General features: G+C 67.7%; 2 protein-coding genes across 2 annotated transcripts; one reads left to right on the forward strand and one right to left on the reverse strand.

Annotated features, from left to right (window-relative positions):
• Nucleotides 1-2,578: 2,578 nt before the first annotated feature.
• LOC148590742 (mannose-P-dolichol utilization defect 1 protein-like) lies at nucleotides 2,579-6,970 on the forward strand. The gene is given in 8 exon segments (XM_088538642.1): nucleotides 2,579-2,672; nucleotides 2,849-2,914; nucleotides 3,839-3,971; nucleotides 4,601-4,686; nucleotides 5,642-5,702; nucleotides 5,704-5,741; nucleotides 6,627-6,754; nucleotides 6,851-6,970. Coding segments are annotated over 8 exon segments (720 nt in total). The 3' UTR covers nucleotides 6,965-6,970.
• Nucleotides 6,971-10,149: 3,179 nt separating this feature from the next.
• On the reverse strand, nucleotides 10,150-19,227 carry LOC148590743 (disks large homolog 4-like; the record flags this gene model as incomplete). Its single annotated transcript, XM_088538643.1, has 10 exons — nucleotides 10,150-10,278; nucleotides 11,359-11,450; nucleotides 12,565-12,674; nucleotides 12,761-12,933; nucleotides 14,469-14,570; nucleotides 14,675-14,722; nucleotides 15,218-15,245; nucleotides 15,421-15,457; nucleotides 18,867-19,043; nucleotides 19,113-19,227. Coding segments are annotated over 10 exons (989 nt in total), but the record flags the coding sequence as incomplete, so codon positions are not given.
• Between the last annotated feature and the right edge of the window lie 867 nt (nucleotides 19,228-20,094).

Genomic DNA, 20,094 nt, shown 5'->3' on the forward strand with positions numbered 1-20,094 from the left:
GGACCCCGCCCGCCGGTGGTTGTTTTTTCGGGTTGTTTTATTTTTATTTTTTATTTTTTTCCCTTTTTTTTTTGGGCTTTTTGGAATAAAAACCCCTCGTGGGGGGAGGCGGAAAACGAGTTTCGGCCCCTCTTCACCCCCCCCCCCCCATCCCCTTCCCCTCCCCCCACCCCTCGCGGGGGGGGCCCAGGCGTCCGGGAAGGGGCCCAGGTGTCCGGGCTGGCCCCGCCCCCTCCCCCCGGGGTGCCCCGCCCCCTCGCCCCGCCCCTTTTGTAAACTGTATTTATTGGAAACCAATAAAAACGGACCAAAAAAAACAGGCGGAAATGGCGGTTCCTGGGGGGGGGGGCGGGGCTTCCCGGACACCTGGGCCCTTCCCTATAGGGTCTCTCTCCCCCCGCCCACCCCAGGCCCCGCCCCCATGCACCCCAGGCCCCGCCCCACCCCAGGCCCCGCCCCCTCCCTGTGCATCCAGCACACAAAAAACGCCATTTTCGGGTTTTCTCATGAAAAAAAATCACTTTATTTCCAATACAGCAAGAGGGGCCCAGGCGTCCCCCCCTCCCCCACCCGGGCCCCTCCCGGACACCTGGGCCCTGCCCCTCCCCCTCCCGTCACCCTCTTTGTCACCGTCACCCCCCGGGGCGCCTGTTGTCCCGGGCGCAACAGGCGGCCACGAGGTGACGACTGTCGCACCAGGGCGTCCCCAACAGCCGGCACCGTCAGGCGGCCGCCGTCAGCCGCCCGCTACAGCCGCGCCGCCCCGGCACCGCCGCCCCGCACAGGCGCCGCGCGGGGCCTGGCTACAGCCGCCGGCCGCACAACCCCCGCGCGTCCGCGCGCCGGCCCCGGCCGCTGTTCTCCGCCTGTAGCTGCCGCCAGCGCGTGGTGCGAGCGGGAGCCGCCGCCGGCGGTTCCGTTGTTCCCGGCGGCGCTGTAGCCAGAGCGGCTGTTGGCGGGGGTTGCGGTGTTGTTGCTGCGGGTGTTGCGGGCGCCATCGCTGTTGGTCCTGGCGGTGTTGCTAGAAGCGCTGTAGCCGTCGCGGCTGTTGCCGCGACAACCGTCCCCGGTGCCGCCTCCCGAGCGCTGCGCCGTCACCCGACCCGCGGCTGTTGCCGCCGGCAACAGGCGGCGCCGACCACGTGACCAAGGGGCCCCGGAAGGGAGAGGCGCGCGGGGGGGCCGCGCAAGATGGCGGCGCGCGGCCGGGGGAGGCGCCCCAAGATGGCGGCGCGCGGCCGGGGGAGGCGCTCCAAGATGGCGGCGCGCGGCCGGGGGAGGTGTCCCAAGATGGCGGCGCGCGGCCGGGGGAGGCGTCCCAAGATGGCGGCGCGCGGCCGGGGGAGGCGCCCCAAGATGGCGGCGCCCCGCGGAGGGGCAGGGCGGGCGGCGGCCGGCGCAAGATGGCGGCGCGCGCAGGCGCCGCAGGCCCCAGGCCGCGAGGCGGCGGCGGCGGCGGCTCCGGGCGGCCTCCCGTTCCCCGCCGGCCCCGCCGCAGCCGCGCGCGGAGCAGGAGGCAGAGGGCGGCGGCGCCGCGGCCCAGCGCGGCCGCCATGTTGGGCGGGAGACCCCACTGGGCGGGGAGGGGGTGGCAGCGCGCATGCGCCGAGGGGAGGGGGAGAGGCGCGAGAGGCGACAGTGAGCATGCGCAGAGGGGAAGCGCGGGGAGGCGGCAATGCGCATGCGCGGGTGGGGGCGGGAGAAGCGCGGGGGGAAGGCAGTGCGCATGTGCAGATGGGGGGGAAGCGCGAGAGGGCAGCAGTGCGCATGCGCTAAGGGGTGGAGGCGGCAGTGCGCATGTGCAGATGGGAGGGGGGAGACGCGCGAGAGGGCAGCAGTGCGCATGCGCTAAGGGGTGGAGGCGGCAGTGCGCATGCGCAGATGGGAGGGGGGAGAAGCGCGAGAGGGCAAGCAGTGCGCATGCGCTAAGGGGGAGGCGTGGAGGCGGCAATGCGCATGAGCGAAAGGGGGGCGAGGGTGAGGCAGTGCGCATGCGCGGGAGGGGAGAGCGCGCGGGCGAGCGTGAAAATGCGCATGTACCAAGGCGGGAGCTGCAGTGCGCATGCGCAGATGGGAGGGGGAAAGCGCGGGGGTAGGACGGCAGTGCGCATGCTCGGAGGGGGAAAAGCGAGGTGGCGGCAGTGCGCATGCGCGGAGGGGAAGGGGGCGAGGCGCCAGGAGGGGCGGTGCTGCGCATGCGCGGAGGGGAAAAGCGCGAGGGAGCGGCAGCACGCATGCGCGGAGGGGGAGGGAGCGAGGCACGGGGGCGGAAAGTGCGCATGCGCAGAGGGGAAGGGAGCGAGGCACGGGGGCGGAAGTGCGCATGCGCAGAGGCGGGGGGGGAGACGCAGGGGCTTAAGTGCGCATGCGCGTTGGCGGCCCCGCTGCGCACGCGCGACGGCGTGCAAATCCGTGCGGGGGGGGGGGGCGGCTTCGGCGCTTCTGCGCACGCGCGGCCGATTCCCCGCGGCGCCAACGCGCACGCGCGGCGGGCGGGGCCGCCCGTCCCCCCCCCCGGCGGCGGCCAATGGGCGCGCGGCGTGGGCGGGGCGGCGCGTGCGCGGGGCGGCGCGGGGCGATGGCGGCGGCGGCGCTGCGCGCGTGGCTGGTCCCGCAGCTGCTGCCCGAGCGCTGCTTCGAGGAGCTGCTCGTGCGGCTCAACCTGCTCCACGGTGCGGAACCGCCGCGGGGGGCGGTACGGGGCGGGGGGTTCCGCCCGGCGGCGGCGCGGGGCCGGGCGGAAAGTGGCCGCGCCGCGCGCCGCCATGTTGGCGCCGGGCGGAAGTGCGCCGCGCGGGGGGGTCCCCCTCGCCGCGCTGAGCGCGCTCTCCCCGTCCGCCCCGCGCAGTTCCCTGCCTCAGGATCCTGCTCAGCCGCGCGCTCGGCTACGTCATCGTGGCCGGCTCCGTCATGGGTGAGGGGGCGGGGCTGCTGCGGGGGGGCGGGGCTTCGCCAAGGGGGCGGGGCCGTCGGGAGGCGGAAGGGAGGGGAGTCCCCGTGGGGGGGAATTGGGGGAAGGGATTCACGGGGCGGGGGGGGGGGGATATAGGAGGGTCCATTCCGGGGGGGGTCCCATTGACCCCCCGGTTTCCCCGGAGTATCTTTGGTTCCGGGGGTGTCTTTGGTTCCGGGTATCTTTGGTTCCGGGGTGTCTTTGGTCCCAGGTGTTTTTGGTTCCGGGGTATCTTTGGTTCCGGGGGTTGTCTTTGGTTCCGGGGGTGTCTTTGGTTCCGGGTATCTTTGGTTCCGGGGGTGTTTTTTGGTCCCAGGGTGTTTTTGGTTCCGGGTATCTTTGGTTCCGGGGTGTCTTTTGGTTCGGGGGTGTCTTTGGTTCCGGGTATCTTTGGTTCCGGGGGTGTTTTTGGTCCCAGGTGTTTTTGGTTCCGGGTATCTTTGGTTCCGGGGTGTCGTCGGTTCCGGGGTGTCTTTGGTTCCGGGGTGTCGTTGGTTCCGGGGGGTATCTTTGGTCCCGGGTGTCGTTGGTTCCGGGTATCTTTGGTTCCGGGGGTGTCTTTGGTTCCGGGGGTATCTTTGGTTCCGGGGTGTCTTGGTCCCAGGTGTTTTTGGTTCCGGGGTATCTTTGGTTCCGGGGTTATCTTTGGTTCCGGGGGTATCTTTGGTTCCGGGGTGTCTTTGTCCCAGGTGTTTTTGGTTCCGGGGTATCTTTGGTCCCGGGTATCTTTGGTTCCGGGGTGTCTTTGGTTCCGGGGGTGTTTTTGGTCCCAGGTGTTTTTGGTTCCGGGGTGTCTCTCGTCCCGGGGGTATCTTTGGTTCCGGGGTGTCGTCGGTTCCGGGCGGCGCGCGTTTCCGGGGGGGCGGCTGCTGACGTTGCGCGCAGTGAAGCTCCCCCAGGTGCTCCGCCTCCTGCGCGCGCGCAGCGGGGCGGGGCTCAGCGTGGGGGCGGGGCTGCTGGAGCTGCTCGCGATGGGCGGGGCCACCGCCTACGCCCTGACGCACGCTATCCCCTTCAGGTGGGCGGGGCCTCGCGGAGGGGCGGGGCTACGGGGTAGGGGCGGGGCCTGGCGCTGGTTAGGGAGGGGGGTGGGACACGGGGGCGGGGCCTAAACACCCAGAGCTTCCCAGTTAGGTGGGCGGGGCCACGGGGAGGGCGGGGCTTTGGGAGGGGGCGGGGCCTATGCGGCATTTGCTGGATCCCTTTAGGTGGGCGGGGCTAGGGGCGGGGCCGGGCGGTGGTTGGGGCGGGGCCTACACAGCTCCCCAATTAGGTGGGCGGAGACTCGAAGAGGGGCAGGGCCACGGGGAGGGGCGGGGCTTATGCAATCACCCGTTGGGTCGCTCTATGTGGGCGGGCTATGGTGAAGGGGCGGGGCTTGCGTGCCCATTGCTGAGTCCCTTTAAGGGGCGGGGCTAAGGGGCGGGGTCAGGAGCGGGGGGCGGGGCCTTCGGGCTCCCCCCAGAGCTTCCCGACGAGGCGGGCGGAGACTCGGGGGAGGGGCGTGGCCAAGGCAGGGGGGCGGGGCCGAGGTCCACAGCCGCTCTCAGGGGTGGGGGGTCCCCATGGGGGGCCGGGGGGAGGGGGGGTGTTTTGGGGGCGGGCCTGGCGCTAAGCCCCTCCCCATTCCCCCCCCCCCCCCCATAGCGCGTGGGGTGAGGCGCTCTTCCTCATCCTGCAGACCGGGGCCGTCGTCTTCCTCATCCTGCACTTCCGGGGGCAGACGGCGCGAGGTGGGAACCGCCCCCTCCCCCCGGACGCCTGGGCCCCCCCCCCCACCAACGTGACCCCCCCCCCCCGGACACCTGGGCCCCCCCCCTCCCATGTGACCACCCCCCCCCCCGGACGCCTGGGTCCCCCTCCCATGTGACCCCCCCCCCCCCGGACGCCTGGGCCCCCCCCCATGTGACCCCTCCCCCCCCCGGACACCTGGGCCCCCCCTCATGTGACCCCCCCCCCCGGACTTCTGGGCCCCCCTCCCCTCTGTGACCCCCCCCGGACGCCTGGGCCCCCCCCCATGTGACCCCCCCCCCCCGGACGCCTGGGCCCCCCCCCGCCATGTGACCCCCCCCCTCCATGTGACCCCCCCCTCGGACGCCTGGGCCCCTCCCATGTGACCCCCCCCCCGGACACTTGGGCCCCCCCTCCCCATTACTCCTCCCCTTGTTACCCCCCCCCCCCATGCCGGACGCCTGCCCCCCCCCCCCACGTGACCCCCCACCCGGGTGCCTTGGGCCCCCCCCCAATGTGACCCCTCCCCCCCCGGACGCCTGGGCCCCTCCCATGTGACCCCTCCCCCCCCCGGACGCCTGGGCCCCCCCTCCCATGTGACCCCCCCCCCGCCGGACGCCTGGCCCCTCCCATGTGACCCCTCCCCCCCCCGGACGCCTGGGCCCCCCTCCTTTATGTGACCCCCCCCCTCCCGGACACCTGGGCCCCCCCTCATGTGACCCCCCCCTCCATGTGACCCCCCCCATCCCGGACGCCTGGGCCCCCCCCCACCACGTGACCCCCCCAAGACCCCTGCCCCCCCCCCCCCGCATGTGACCCCCCCCGGACCCCTGGGCCCCCCTCCCTGTTCCCCCCCCCCCGGGACGCCTGCCCCCCCCCCACGTGACACCCCCCCCCCTCACGTGACACCCCCCCCCCACGTGGACACCCCCCCCTCACGTGACCCCCCCCCCCCAGGGCTGCTGCTGCTGCTGCTCTATGGGGCCCTCCTGGGGGTCCTGGTGTCGCGCTGGCGCGCCCCCCCTGGTCACGGCCCTGCAGGCCACGAACGTCCCCTGGTGGCGGCCGGGAGGGTGAGCGGGGGGGGGGGGGGGCCGGACGCCTGGGCCCCTCCTGGGACACAAAGAGGGGGGTCCCGGACGCCTGGGCCCTTTCTGGGATATGGGGGGGGTAAAGGGGGTCCCGGACGCCTGGGCCCCTCCTGGGATTGGGGGGGGTCCCGGACGCCTGGGCCCGGAGGGGAGGGCCCGGACGCCTGGGCCCCTCCTGGGATGGGGGGCGGGGCAAAGAGGGTCCCGGACGCCTGGGCCCCTCCTGGGATTGGGGGGGGTCCCGGACGCCTGGGCCCCTCCTAGGATACAAAGGGTGGGGGGGCCGGACGCCTGGGCCCTTCTGGGATGGGGAGGGGGGTAAAGGGGGTCCCGGACACCTGGGCCCCTCCTGGGATGTTGGGGGGGGTCCCGGACGCCTGGGCCCCTCCTGGGATACAAAGGGTGGGGGGGCCGGACGCCTGGGCCCTTTCTGGGATATGGAGGGGGGTCCCGGACGCCTGGGCCCCTCTTGGGATGTTGGGGGGGGGGTCCTGGACGCCTGGGCCCCTCCTGGGACAAAATGGGGGAGGGGCCGGATGCCTGGGCCCCTTCTGGGATGGGGAGGATGGACCCGGACGCCTGGGCCCCTCTTGGGATGGGGATGGGGGGCAAAGAGGGTCCCGGACGCCTGGGCCCTTTCTGGGATATGGAGGGGGGTCCCGGACCCCTGGGCCCCTCCTGGACACACTGTCGGGGGGGTGGGTTGTGGGAAGTCACCCGGACGCCTGGGCCCCAATCGGGGGGGCCCGATTGTCCCCTGACCCCTTTTGTCACCCCTTCTTATCCCCTCATGTCCCCCCCCAACCTTGACCCCTTTGTGTCCCCCCTTTTGTCACCCCACGCTTTGTCCCCTGTTGTCACCCCCCAGCTGCTACAGGCGGCCACCAACTACCACCAGGGCCACACGGGGCAGCTGTCGGGTGTCACCGCGGGGCTGTTGCTGGGGGGGTCCCTGGCCCGCGTCTTCACCTCCCTGCAGGTACCGGCTGTGCGGGAACACACACACACCGGGGGGGGTGTCACCATGGTGACGTCACGGTGACACCCGCCCCGCCGGGCGCTGTCACCCCCACAGGACACCGGGGACGCGCTGGTGACGCTGGCGGCCGCCGCCGCCGCCGCCTGTAACGCGCTGTTGTTGGGGCAGTTCCTGTACTACCGGGGGGCGCCGCACGGGAAGGGGGAATGAGGGGGGGGCTGCCCCATAGCGGAGGGGGGGATCTGCCCCATAGATCCCTGGGGCTGCCCCATAGATCCTGGGATCTGCCCCATAGATCCTGGGGGCTGCCCCATAGATCCTGGGATCTGCCCCACAGATCCCTGGGGCTGCCCCATAGATCCTGGGGGCTGCCCCATAGCCGGGGGGGCGGATCTGCCCCATAGATCCTGAGATCTGCCCCATAGATCCCTGGGGCTGCCCCATAGATCCTGGGGGCTGCCCCATAGCCAGGGGGGGCGGATCTGCCCCATAGGTCCCTGGGGCTGCCCCATAGATCCTGGGATCTGCCCCATAGATCCTGGGGGTTGCCCCATAGCCGGGGGGGGATCTGCCCCATAGATCCCTGGGGCTGCCCCATAGATCCTGGGATCTGCCCCATAGATCCTTGGGGCTGCCCCATAGCCGGGGGGCAGATCTGCCCCATAGATCCCTGGGGCTGCCCCATAGATCCCAGGACCCCCCCCCCACCTTGTCACTAGGGAAACTGAGGCTGCCCCATGGAAAAGGGGGGGGCACAAGGTGGGGGCTGCCCCATAGCGGTTAAATGGGGGTGGATCTGCCCCATAGCGAGTAAATCGGGGGGGCGGTTGACCCATAGCTCCGCCCCCCACCCCCGGCTCAGGGCACTTGGGGGGCTGCCCCCCCCCGCCATGGGGCTGCCCCACAGCTCAGGGACCCCCCCCCAATACTCCATAGGACCCCCCAGATCCTGCCCCACATTATGGGGGGGGCAGAGGAGCAGGGTGCCCCACACCAAGATGGCCGCTGCCCCACACCAAGATGGCCGCCCAGGGACCAACCCCCTCCCCCCCTTCCGGAAACCTCCCCCCCCAATAAAGTCTTTTTGGGGTGGAATCTGCCCCCCTCCTCATTTTTCCCGTTTTTGGGCTTTTTTTTCCTTAAATCCTGCGCTGTGAAAAGTACATAAAAGCCCCGGGGTGTTTTGGGGAAAAAAACACCTGATTTGGGGGGAAAATCTGTGGTTTTGGGGGAAAAAAAAAAAGCCTGTTTGGATGGGGGGGAGGGGGACACGTGCCCAGTGGGGAGCCCCGCCCCCTTCCCGCCCTCAGCGCTCCCCTCGACCAATCACCATCCGTCCGCGCTCCTCATTGGTCGGGCACCACGCCACTCAAGCGGCGTGGCCCCGCCCCCTCCTCCCTCCGCGGCCGGCCCCGCCCACAGCGCTCCGGCATCTGCCAATCACTCCCCCCGCGCGCTCCTCATTGGCTGCGAGCCAAGCCCAACCCCCCAGGCGCGCTCCTGATTGGCTGCGCGCCAGGCCCCGCCCCCCGGTTTGCCGCTCGCGGCGCTTCCCGCCCTTTCCTGAGGCGACGCCACGTGACCACTCCCCCCCCCCCGCCATTCCTGAGGCGACGCCGCGTTACCTTCTCCCTTCCCGCCATTCCTGAGGCGACGCCGCGTTATCCCTCCCTTTCCCGCCATTCCCGAGGCTCCTGAGGGAGCAGCGGGCGCCTCGCGACTCGCTTTATTCCCGCCTTTGCTGCGGCCATAACGTTTCTATGCAAAATACTCTCTTATCCCTCCCTCGCCGCCCCCCGCCCAACCGGGACCTCGGGAGCCCCTCGAGGAAGGTAGGAAGGGAATTTGGGGGGGGGGGGGGGGCTCAGTTCGGGGTGGGGGGGCGGCCCCCCCTTTCCCCCGCGCATACAAATATAGAGATTATATGTACAAAAATCGAGTCCAAAAGCGGCTCCCCCCCTCCAAAAAAAAAGGAAAAATCGGATGCCCGGGCCCTATGGAGCTGGAGGGGGGTGGGGGACCCCCCCACTTCGGCAAATCGAAACGGGAGGGGGGACAGCGTTCCCCCCCCCCCCCCAACGTGGGATATGGGGGGGGGTCCCATCTTGGGAGCGTCCCCATGGAGTTGAGGGGGTGTCCGACTGTGACATGGGGGGGGGGTCTCCAATGGTGTTGTAGCCAGGGGGGTCCAATGGTACCGGGAGGGTCCAACCCCCATCGTGGGGGTCTCCAGTGGCCCCGTGGGGGGGCCAGCAGCGCCGGGGGGGTCTCCGGTTGTTCCGTAGGGCTCCAACCCCACCGGGGGGGTCTCCATGGGGGGAGCCGGCCGGTGCTGGGGGGGGTCCTGTTGTGCCATAGGGGTCTCCGGTGGCTCCGTGGGGGAAGGTCCAGTGGCCCCATGTTGAGGGGGGGGGGGGGTCCGGCTGGTGCTGGGTGTCCAGTTGTGCCATGGCGGAGGGGGGGGGTCTCCAATGGTGCCTTGGGGGTCTCCATGGACACGGAGGGGGGGGGACGTTTCCAGTGGCTCCATGGGGGGGTCCAGGCGGTGCTGGCGGGTCCGACTGTGCCGTGGTGGGGGGGTCCACGGGTCTCCAAGGCCTCCTTGGGGGCTCCAGTAGCTCCATGGGGTCTCCAAGGGCTTCTTGGGGCGCTCCAGTGGGTCCATAGGGTCTCCCAAGGGCTCCTTGGGGCGCTCCAGTGGGTCCATGGGGGTCTCCCATGGTGCCTTGGGGGGCTCCAACGGTGCCTTAGGGGCCTCCAATGGCTCTGTGGGGTCTCCAAGGGCTCCTTGGGGGGCTCCAATGGTGCCTTGGGGGGCTCCAACGGTGCCTTAGGGACCCCCAGTGGGTCCATAGGGTCTCCAAGGGCTCCTTGGGGGGTTTCAATGGTGCCTTAGGGACCCCCAGTCGCTCCATGGGGCCTCCAAGGGCTCCTTGGGGGTCTCCAACGGTGCCTTGGGGGGGCTCCAGTGGTGCCTTAGGGACCTCCAGTCGCTCCATGGGGTCTCCAATGGTGCCTTGGGGGCCTCCAGTGTCTCCGTGGGGTCTCCAAGGGCTCCTTGGGGGTCTCCAATGGTGCCTTAGGGGCTTCCAATGGTGCCTTAGGGACCCCCAGTGGCTCCATGGTGTCTCCAGGGGCTCCAGTCGCTCCATGGGGCCTCCAAGGGCTCCTTGGGGGGTCTCCAGTGGCTCCATGGAGTCTCGAATGGTGCCTTGGGGGCCTTGGGGGCCTCCAGTGTCTCCGTGGGGTCTCCAAGGGCTCCTTGGGGGTCTCCAATGGTGCCTTAGGGGCCTCCAGTAGCTCCATGGAGTCTCCAATGGTGCCTTGGGGGCCTCCAGTGTCTCCGTGGGGTCTCCAAGGGCTCCTTGGGGGGCGCCGGGGGGTCCCGGCCTCGCCGTGGGGGGCTGCCCCCCGCCCCTAGAGTCTCTCGCGGGCCGGCACCCAGATGTAGGGCCCCGAGAGCTCCTCGATGACCCGCTTCACCTTGTGGTAGATCTCCTCGAAGCTGTCGCCCTCCACCATGGCTGCGGGGCAACGGCCGGGTTGGGGGGTGGGCTGTGGGGCACGGGGGTCCCCCCAGGGGGCGGCTCTGGGTCCCTGCGTGCTGGTTATGGGGCGCTGGGTGGTGGTTTTGGGTCCCCAGGGGGTGGTTATGGGGCCCAACGTAGTAGTTATGGGGCCCCAGGGGGTGGTTATGGGGCCCTGTGTGTTGGTTATGGGTCCCCAGGGGGTGGCTCTGGGTCCCTACAGGGTGGTTATGGGGCCCCAGGGGGTGGTTATGGGGCCCTGTGTGTTGGTTATGGGGCCCCAGGGGGTGGTTATGGGGCCCTGGGTGGTATTTGTGGGTCCCCAGGGGGTGGTTATGGGGCCGGGGGTGGTGGTTATGGGTCCCCAGGGGTGGTTATTGGGCCCTGGGTGGTGGCTATGGGTCCCCAGGGGGTGATTATGGGGCCAGGGGGTGGTTATGGGTCCCCAGGGGGTGGTTATGGGGCCCTGTGTGTTGGTTATGGGTCCCCAGGGGGTGGTTATGGGTCCCCAGGGGGTGGTTATGGGTCCCTATGTGCTGGTTATGGGTCCTCAGGGAGTGGTTATAGGGCCCTACGTGGTGGTTATGGGGCCCTGGGTGGTGGTTTTGGGTCCCCAGGGGTGGTTATGGGTCCCTATGTGCCGGTTATGGGTCCCCAGGGGTGGTTATGGGGCCCTGTGTGTTGGTTATGGGTCTCCAGGGGGTGGTTATGGGTCCCCAGGAGTGGTTTTGGAGTCCTGGGTGGTGGTTGTGGGTCCCCAGGGGGTGGTTATGGGGCCAGGGGGTGGTTATGGGTCCCCAGGGGGTGGTTATGGGTCCCCAGGGGTGGTTATGGAGCCCTGGTTGGTGGTTATGGGTCCCCAGGGGTGGTTATGGAGCCCTGGTTGGTGGTTATGGGTCACCAGGGGTGGTTATGGGGCCCTGGGTGGCAGCTGTGGGTCCCCAGGGGGTGGCTATGGGTCCCAAGGAGTGGCTGTGAGTCCCCATGCGGGTGGCCGTGGGGCCCCGTGTGTCCCCCATGGGGGTGGCCGTGTCCCCCCGTGTCCCCCCGTGGGGTGTCCCCCGGGTGTCCCCGCACCCGAGAAGCACTCGGTGAACTCCTGCTCCAGCTTGGTGGCCCTCTCGAACGCCTTGCGCGCCTGCTCCTCCGTCACCCGCTTGCTGATCTCCCTGCGGGGCGGGGCTTGCACCGGCACGCCCCCCGGCACGCCCCGCCCCCCGGGGACACGCCCCGCCCCCCGGGGACCCGCCCGCAGCGAATGGGGCCACCCAGCTCCACCATGGGGAGGGGGCAAGGGGGAAACAGCAGGGATGCCCGAGCCCCGCCCCCTCCCAGACCCCGCCCCCCTCTCCCAGATCCCGCCCCTTGATAGGCCACGCCCTGTCCCCGTAGGCCACACCCCCTGCTCCCGATCCCACCTTCCCTCCTCCAGTCCCCCTTGTGCTGCACCTCACCCCAAGCCCCGCCCCAATCTGCCCCGCCCCTCCCAACAAGCCCCGCCCCTCCAAACAGTCCCCTCCCCCTTGCCATAGGCCACACCCCTTCCCCACAGGCCCCTCAGCCAATCCCCCACACCTGAACCCCACAAGCCCCGCCCCTTCCAATAAGCCACACCCCCAACGCGTCCCTCCCCGCCCATTAGGCCCCTCCCTTTCCCCTCAGGCCACGCCCCCTGCTCCCATCTCTATCCTCACTCCCTTATACTTCAGCCCACTCCATCCCCAAGCCCCGCCTCCTCTGAATAGACCCCGCCTCTCCAAGTAGACCCTGCCTCCTCCGAACAGGCCCCTCCCCTTCCCTCAGGCCCCGCCCCTCCGCGAAGGCCCCTCCCCCTTCCCTAGAGGCTCTCTACCCTCACCCACTCCCTTATACCTCAGCCCACTCCATTTGCAAGCCCCGCCTCCTCCGAATAGACCCCACCCCCTCCAAACAGACCCCACCCCCTGCATGCAGCCCCCTCCCTGCAGGCTCCTCCCCTTCCTGCAGGCCCCGCCCCCTTCCATGCAGGCTGCCTTCACCCACTCCCTTATACCTCACCCCACCGTATCCCCAAGCCCCGCCTCTTTCTAATAGACCCCACCTCCTCCAAGCAGACCACTCCCCTCCCCGCAGGCCCCGCCCCCTTCCCCGCAGGCCCCGCCCCCTTCCCCGCAGGCCCTCTGCCCTCGCCCACTCCCTTATACCTCACCCCACTCCATCCCCAAGCCCCGCCCCCTCTGGGTAGACCCCGCCCCCTCCTCGCAGGCCCCGCCCCCTCCTCGCAGACCCCGCCCCCGCGCTCACAGCACGTTCTCCAGGGACTTGGGGCGGATGAAGATGGCGATGGGGTGCAGCTGGGCGGCCTGCAGCCGCCGCACCGCGTTGGCCGACACGTCCAGGATGCAGTGCTTGCCCTGCGGCGTCACCGCGACGACGGCGTCACCGCGACGGCAGCGACACCGCGACGCCGTCACCGCGCCACCGTCACCGCCCTCGTCACCTGCTCGGCCACCTCGCGCACGGACTGCACGCTGGTGCCGTACAGGTGGCTGTTGTACTGGCCGGCCTCGATGAACTTGTGGCCCTGGATGTCCTTCTCCATCTTGTCCCGCGACGCCACGAAGTGGTAGTCCCGCCCGTCCACCTCGTAGTCCCGCTTGGGCCGCGTCGTGTCTGCGCCGCGGCGGCACCAGGGTCCCCAATGTCCCCCAGGGTCCCCAATGTCCCCCTCGTGTCCCCCAGTGTCCCCCAATGTCCCCCTGTGTCCCCATGTCCCTCCACGTCCCCCCATGTCCCTACATGGCCTCTCATGTCCCCCCACGTCCCTCCATGTTCCCCTATGTCCCTCTGTGTCCCTCCGTGCCCCCATGTCCCTCTATGTCCCCATATCCCCCCATGTCCCTCCATGGCCTCTCGTGTCCCCCGCCATGTCCATCCGTTTCCCCCCATGTCTCCAATATCCCCCCACGTCCCTCTATGTCCCCCCATGTCCCTCCATGTCCCCAATATCCCCCCACATGCCCCTGTGTCCCTCCATGGCCTCTCGTGTCCCCCCATGTCCCTCCATGTCCCCAATATCCCCCCATGTCCCCCTGTGTCTCTCCATGTCCCTCCATGGCCTCCCATGTCCTTCAATGTCCTTTGTGTCCCTCCGTGTCCCCTCCATGATCACATGTCCCCATGACCCTACATGGCTTCTCATGTCCCCCCATATCCCTCCATGTCCCCCCATGTCCCCAATATCTCCCCATGTCCCGCTGTGTCCCCTATGTCCCCATGTCCCTAATGTCCCCCCATGTCTCCCATGTCCTCCATGTCCCCCCGTGTCCATGTCCCCAATGTCTCTCCATGTCCCCCTTTGTCCCTCCATGTCCTCAATATCCCCCCACGTCCCCCCGTGTCCCTCCATGTCCCTCCATTGCCTCCCATGTCCTTCAGTGTTCTCTGTGTCCCTCCATGTCCCCTCCATGACCCCATGTCCCCCATGTCCCTCCATGTCTCTCCACGTCCCCAGTGTCCCCACATGTTCCCCCATGTCCCCTCATGCCCCCCATGTCTCCCCATGTCCCCCTGTGCCACCCATGTCCCTCATGTCCCCATGTCCCTAATGTCCCCCCATGTCTCCCATGTCCTCCGTGTCCCTCCATGTCCCCCCGTATCCATGTCCCCCATGTCTCTCCATGTCCCCCTTTGTCCCCCCATGTCCCCAATATTCCCCCATGTCCCCCCATGTCCCCAATATTCCCCCATGTCCGTGTCCCTCCATGTCCCTCCATTGCCTCCCATGTCCTTCAATGTCTTCTGTGTCCCTCCATGTCTCTCCATGTCCCCAGTGTCCCCACATGTTCCCCCATGTCCCCATGTCCCCTCATGCCCATGTCCCCCTGTGCCCATGTCCCTCATGTCCCCCCATGTCTCCCATGTCCCCAGTGTCCCTCCATGTCCCCCCATGCCCATGTCCCCAATGTCTCTCCATGTCCCACCATGTCCCTTCATGTTCCCCTGTGCCCCCCATGTCCCTCATGTCCTTCCATGTCCTCCATATCCCTCCATATCCCCCCATGCCCCCATGTCCCCAATGTCCCCCCATATCCCCATGTCCTCCATGTCTCTCATGTCCCCAATATCCCCCCATGTCCCCATGTCCTCCTGTGTCCCTCATGTCCCCAGTGTCCCCCCATGTCCTCCCATGTCCCCCCGTGTCTCACGGGGGACGCAGGAGCCGAACTTGTCGGGGAACTCGGACAGGAGGTCGTCGTTCACGCGGTCCTTGGTGGGGCCCAGGATGATGATGGGCCGGGCGTAGTGCACTGGGGGAGGGGCGGGGGGGTCAGCGGGCCCAGGCGTCCGGGACCGCCCCCCAATCCTGCCATTGAGGGGCCCAGGCGTCCGGGACCCTCCCCCATACACCCACCTTCCATCTGTGTCACCGTCTCGTAGCTCAGCACGGTGTCCTCCCGCCCTGCGGGGACGGCGGCGTCACCCGGCGGCCGGGAACAGGCGGCCAGAGCGACAGGTAGATGGGGGGAGACGGGCGGACCGGGAGAACAGGCGGACGGGGGGAGGGGGCAGGTGGAAAGAGGGGGAACAGGCGGACCAGCAGACTGGGGGGAAGAGGCAGAAAGGGAGCAACAGGCGGACTGGGGAGGCGGGTTACAGGCGAGGAGGAACAGGTGGACGGCAGGGAACAGGTGGAAGATGGAGGGAGAGGCAGATGGGAACAGATGGACAGGGAAAACAGGTGAAAAGGAGAGGAAACAGGTGGACAGGAAGACAGGTGGAAAGGGGGAACAGGCAGACAGGGAGAGACAGGCGGAAAAGACGGAAACAGGCCGAGAAGGAGGAAGACGCAGAAAGGGAAAAGTGGAAAGGGGGTGACAGGAGCATGGGGGGCCAACAGGCAGACCAGGGTGGGGGCTACAGGCGGAGGGGAACAGGCGGACAGGGCGTCACCCACCTTGCGAGCCCGATCCGGGCACCCGGTCCTGGCCCGGGGGAGGCGCCGGAGAGGAGAGAGAGCGTGAGGGGGGGGCGGGGCGGGGGGGGCGGAGCCCTCCTGCGGTGTCACCCCCTCCCCCCCCGCGTGATGTCATCACCCCCGGTGATGTCACCACCCCCTCCCAGTGATGTCACCGCCCCCTCCCCCCGGGTGCCCCTCACCTTGGCCTTTAGCCGCGTCCACTCCCGCCGCTCCACCCTGGGGGGGGGACACGGGATTGGGGGGGGCACCGGGGCTGCCAGTGACCCCCCCCCCAGGGCTCCTGACCCCCCCCAAAATCACCCCAACCCCCCCAACGCCTGTCCCAGCCCCCCAGTGCCCCCAAATTGCCCCAATGCCCCCTCCTAGACACCCCAAATCACCCCAATACCCCTCCTAGACACCCCAATTCCCCCCAAATCACCCCAATACCCCCCTAGACGCCCAAATCCCCCCAAAGCACCCCAATACCCCCTCCTAGATGCCCCAATACCTCCAATCCCCCCCAATGCCCCCTCCTGGACACCCCAATTCCCCCCAAATCACCCCAATACCCCTCCTAGACACCCCAATACCCCCCAATTCCCCCTCCTAGAAGCCCCAATTCCCCCCAAATCACAATACCCCTCCTAGATGCCCTAGTGCCCCAATCCGTCCCAATGCCCCCTCCTAGACACCCCAATTGCCCTCAAAGCACCCCAATAATCCTAGACACCCCAATACCCCCTCCTAGTCACCCCAATTCCCCCCAATCCCCCCCAAATCAGCCCAATACCCCCTCCTAGACGCCCCAATTCTCCCCAAAGCCCCCTCCTAGACACCCCAATACCCCTTCTAAACACCCCAATTCCCCCCAATACCCCTCCTAGACACCCCAATTCCCCCCAAATCACCCCAATACCCCTCCTAGACGGCCCAATCCCCCAGTGCCCCCTTCTAGACGCCCCAATTCCCCCAAACTACCCCAATACCCCCTCCTAGACACCCCAGTACCCCCAAAACTCCCCAATACCCCTCCTAGACACCCCAGTACCCCAAATCACCCCCAATGCCCCATCCTACATGCCCCGATCCCCCCCAATACCCCCAATACCTCTCCTAGACACCCCAATACCCCATCCTAGACACCCCAATAACCCCCATCCCCGCCAATTCACCCCAATGCCCCCTCCTAGACGCCCCAATACCCCTTCTAGACACCCCAATCCCCCTCAAAGCACCCCAATACCCCCCTAGATGCCCCAAACCCCCCTCCCAGACACCCCAATCCCTCCCAATACCCGCTCCTGGACACCCCAATTCCCCCCAAATCACCCCAATACCCCCTCCTAGACGCCCCAATTCCCCCAATCCGCCCCAAAGCCCCCTCCTAGACACCCCAATACCCCTTCTAAACACCCCAATACCCCCCAGCCCCCCCAATACCCCTCCTAGACACCCCAATTCCCCCCAAATCACCCCAATACCCCTCCTAGACGGCCCAATCCCCCAGTGCCCCCTTCTAGACGCCCCAATTCCCCCAAACTACCCCAATACCCCCTCCTAGACACCCCAGTACCCCAAAAACTCCCCAATACCCCCTCCTAGACACCCCAATACCCCAAATCACCCCCAATGCCCCATCCTAGATGCCCCAATCCCCCCCAATACCCCCAATACCTCTCCTAGACACCCCAATACCCCATCCTAGACACCCCAATACCCCCCATCCCCGCCAATTCACCCCAAAGCCCCCTCCTAGACACCCCAATACCCCTCCTAGACACCCCCAATCCCCCCCAAATCGCCCCAATACCCCCCAATACCCCTCCTAGACACCCCCAATCCCCCCCAAATCGCCCCAATACCCCCCAATACCCCTCCTAGACACCCCCAATCCCCCCAATACCCCCCAATACCCCTCCTAGACACCCCCAATCCCCCCAAATCGCCCCAATACCCCCCAATACCCCTCCTAGACACCCCCAATCCCCCCAATACCCCCCAATACCCCCCAATACCCCTCCTAGACACCCCCAATCCCCCCCAAATCGCCCCAATACCCCCCAATACCCCTCCTAGACACCCCCAATCCCCCCAATACCCCCCAATACCCCCCAATACCCCTCCTAGACACCCCCAATCCCCCCCAAATCGCCCCAATACCCCCCAATACCCCTCCTAGACACCCCCAATCCCCCCAAATCGCCCCAATACCCCTCCTAGACACCCCCAATCCCCCCCAAATCGCCCCAATCCCCCCCAATCCCCAATACCCCTCCTAGACACCCCCAATCCCCCCCAAATCGCCCCAATACCCCCCAATACCCCTCCTAGACACCCCCAATCCCCCCCAAATCGCCCCAATCCCCCCCAGTCCCCAATACCCCTCCTAGACACCCCCAATCCCCCCCAAATCGCCTCAATACCCCCCAATACCCCCCAATACCCCTCCTAGACACCCCCAATCCCCCCCAAATGGCCCCAATCCCCCCCAATCCCCAATACCCCTCCTAGACACCCCCAATCCCCCCCAAATCGCCCCAATCCCCCCAAATCGCCCCAATTCCCCCCAAATCACCCCAATACCCCCCAATACCCCCCAATACCCCTCCTCGACACCCCCAATCCCCCCCAAATCGCCCCAATTCCCCCCAAATCGCCCCAATCCCCAATACCCCTCCTAGACACCCCCAATCCCCCCCAAATCGCCCCAATCCCCCCCAATCCCCAATACCCCTCCTAGACACCCCCAATCCCCCCCAAATCGCCCCAATCCCCCCCAATCCCCAATACCCCTCCTAGACACCCCCAATCCCCCCCAAATCGCCCCAATCCCCCCAAATCGCCCCAAATCACCCCAATACCCCCCAATACCCCCCAATACCCCTCCTAGACACCCCCAATCCCCCCCAAATCGCCCCAATTCCCCCCAAATCGCCCCAATCCCCCCAATCCCCAATACCCCTCCTAGACATCCCCAATTCCCCCCAAATCGCCCCAATTCCCCCCAATCCCCCCCAATCCCCAATACCCCTCCTAGACACCCCCAATCCCCCCCAAATCGCCCCAATCCCCCCAATCCCCAATACCCCTCCTAGACACCCCCAATCCCCCCCAAATCGCCCCAATACCCCCCAATCCCCCCCAATACCCCTCCTAGACACCCCCAATCCCCCCCAAATCGCCCCAATTCCCCCCAAATCGCCCCAATCCCCCCCAATCCCCAATACCCCTCCTAGACACCCCCAATCCCCCCCAAATCGCCCCAATACCCCCCAATACCCCTCCTAGACACCCCCAATCCCCCCCAGATCGCCCCAATCCCCCCCAATACCCCCCAATACCCCTCCTAGACACCCCCAATCCCCCCCAAATCACCCCAATACCCCCCCAATACCCCTCCTAGACACCCCCAATCCCCCCCAAATCGCCTCAATACCCCCCAATACCCCCCAATACCCCTCCTAGACACCCCCAATCCCCCCCAAATCACCCCAATTCCCCCCAAATCACCCCAATCCCCCCCCAAATCGCCCCAATTCCCCCCAAATCGCCCCAATACCCCCCAAATCGCCCCAATCCCCCCCCAAATCGCCCCAATTCCCCCCAAATCGCCCCAATCCCCCCCAGCCCGCCCCCCGCGCACCGTCTCTTGCTGGGCACGAAGCCGAGGCCGCGCGCGGGCGCGTCGGGGCGCGCGTGCCGCGCCTGCCACCACTCCTCGTCGGACGCGTCCAGCACCTGCAGCACGTCGCCGAAGCGGAAGCTCAGCGCCTGGCTCAGGAAGCCGCAGTCCTTGCTCTTGTCGTAGTCGAACAGCGCCCTGCGGCGACAGGCGCCGTCAGGCTACAGGCGGCCGGGCTACAGGCGGCGGCGGCGGCGCGCCACGCACCGGATGTAGAAGCCGCGCTTGGGGTTGCTGCGCAGCGAGGCCGTCCCCGAGCCCAGGCTGCTGCTCAGCAGCTGCTCCCGCAGGTCGTGGATCTTGGCCTCGAAGCGGCTGTACTCTGGAGGGGAGCAACAGGCGGTTACAGGCGGAGCGGGACGGGGCCGGGGTCGGAGGGACGAGTGGGCAGCGGGGAGGGGAGACAGGCAGGAGGGTGACAGGAGCAACAGGTGGACAGCAGTGAGGAGCGACAGGCGGACAGCAGGTAGGAACAAGCGAACAGCAGTGAGGAGCGACAGGCAGACAGCAGGTAGGAACAAGCGGACAGCAGTGAGGAGCAACAGGTGGACAGCAGGTAGGAACAGGCGGTAAGGAGCAACAGGTGGACAGTGGCGAGGAGGGACAGGCGGACAGCAGGTAGGAACAGGCGGACAGTGGGGAGGAACAGGCAGACAGCAGTGAGGAGTGACAGGCGGACAGTGGGGAGGAACAGGCAGACAGCAGTGAGGAGTGACAGGCGGACAGCAGGTAGGAACAGGCAGACAGCAGTGAGGAGCAACAGGCAGACAGTGGGGAGGAGGAACAGATGGACGGCAGTGAGGAGCGACAGGCGGACAGCGGGGAGGAGGGACAGGCAGAGGGTGAGCAGCAGCAGGAGGGTGACAGGAGCAACAGGCAGACACCAGGTAGGAACAGGCAGACAGCAGTGAGGAGCAACAGGCGGACAGCAGGGAGGAGAGACAAGTAGAAAACACGGAGGATGGACAGGTGGGGGGTGAGCAGCAGCAGGAGGGTGATGGCAGCAACAGGCGGACAGTGGGGAGGAACAGGCAGACAGCAGTGAGGAGTGACAGGCGGACAGCAGGTAGGAACAGGCAGACAGCAGTGAGGAGCAACAGGCGGACAGCGGGGAGGAGGGACAGGCAGAGGGTGAGCAGCAGCAGGAGGGTGACAGGAGCAACAGGCAGACACCAGGTAGGAACAGGCA

The sequence above is a fragment of the Tinamus guttatus genome, unplaced genomic scaffold (assembly GCF_059628265.1).
Source record: "Tinamus guttatus ecotype Peru unplaced genomic scaffold, ASM5962826v1 Tinamus_guttatus_pri_ptg001125l, whole genome shotgun sequence".
NCBI lineage: Eukaryota > Metazoa > Chordata > Aves > Tinamiformes > Tinamidae > Tinamus > Tinamus guttatus.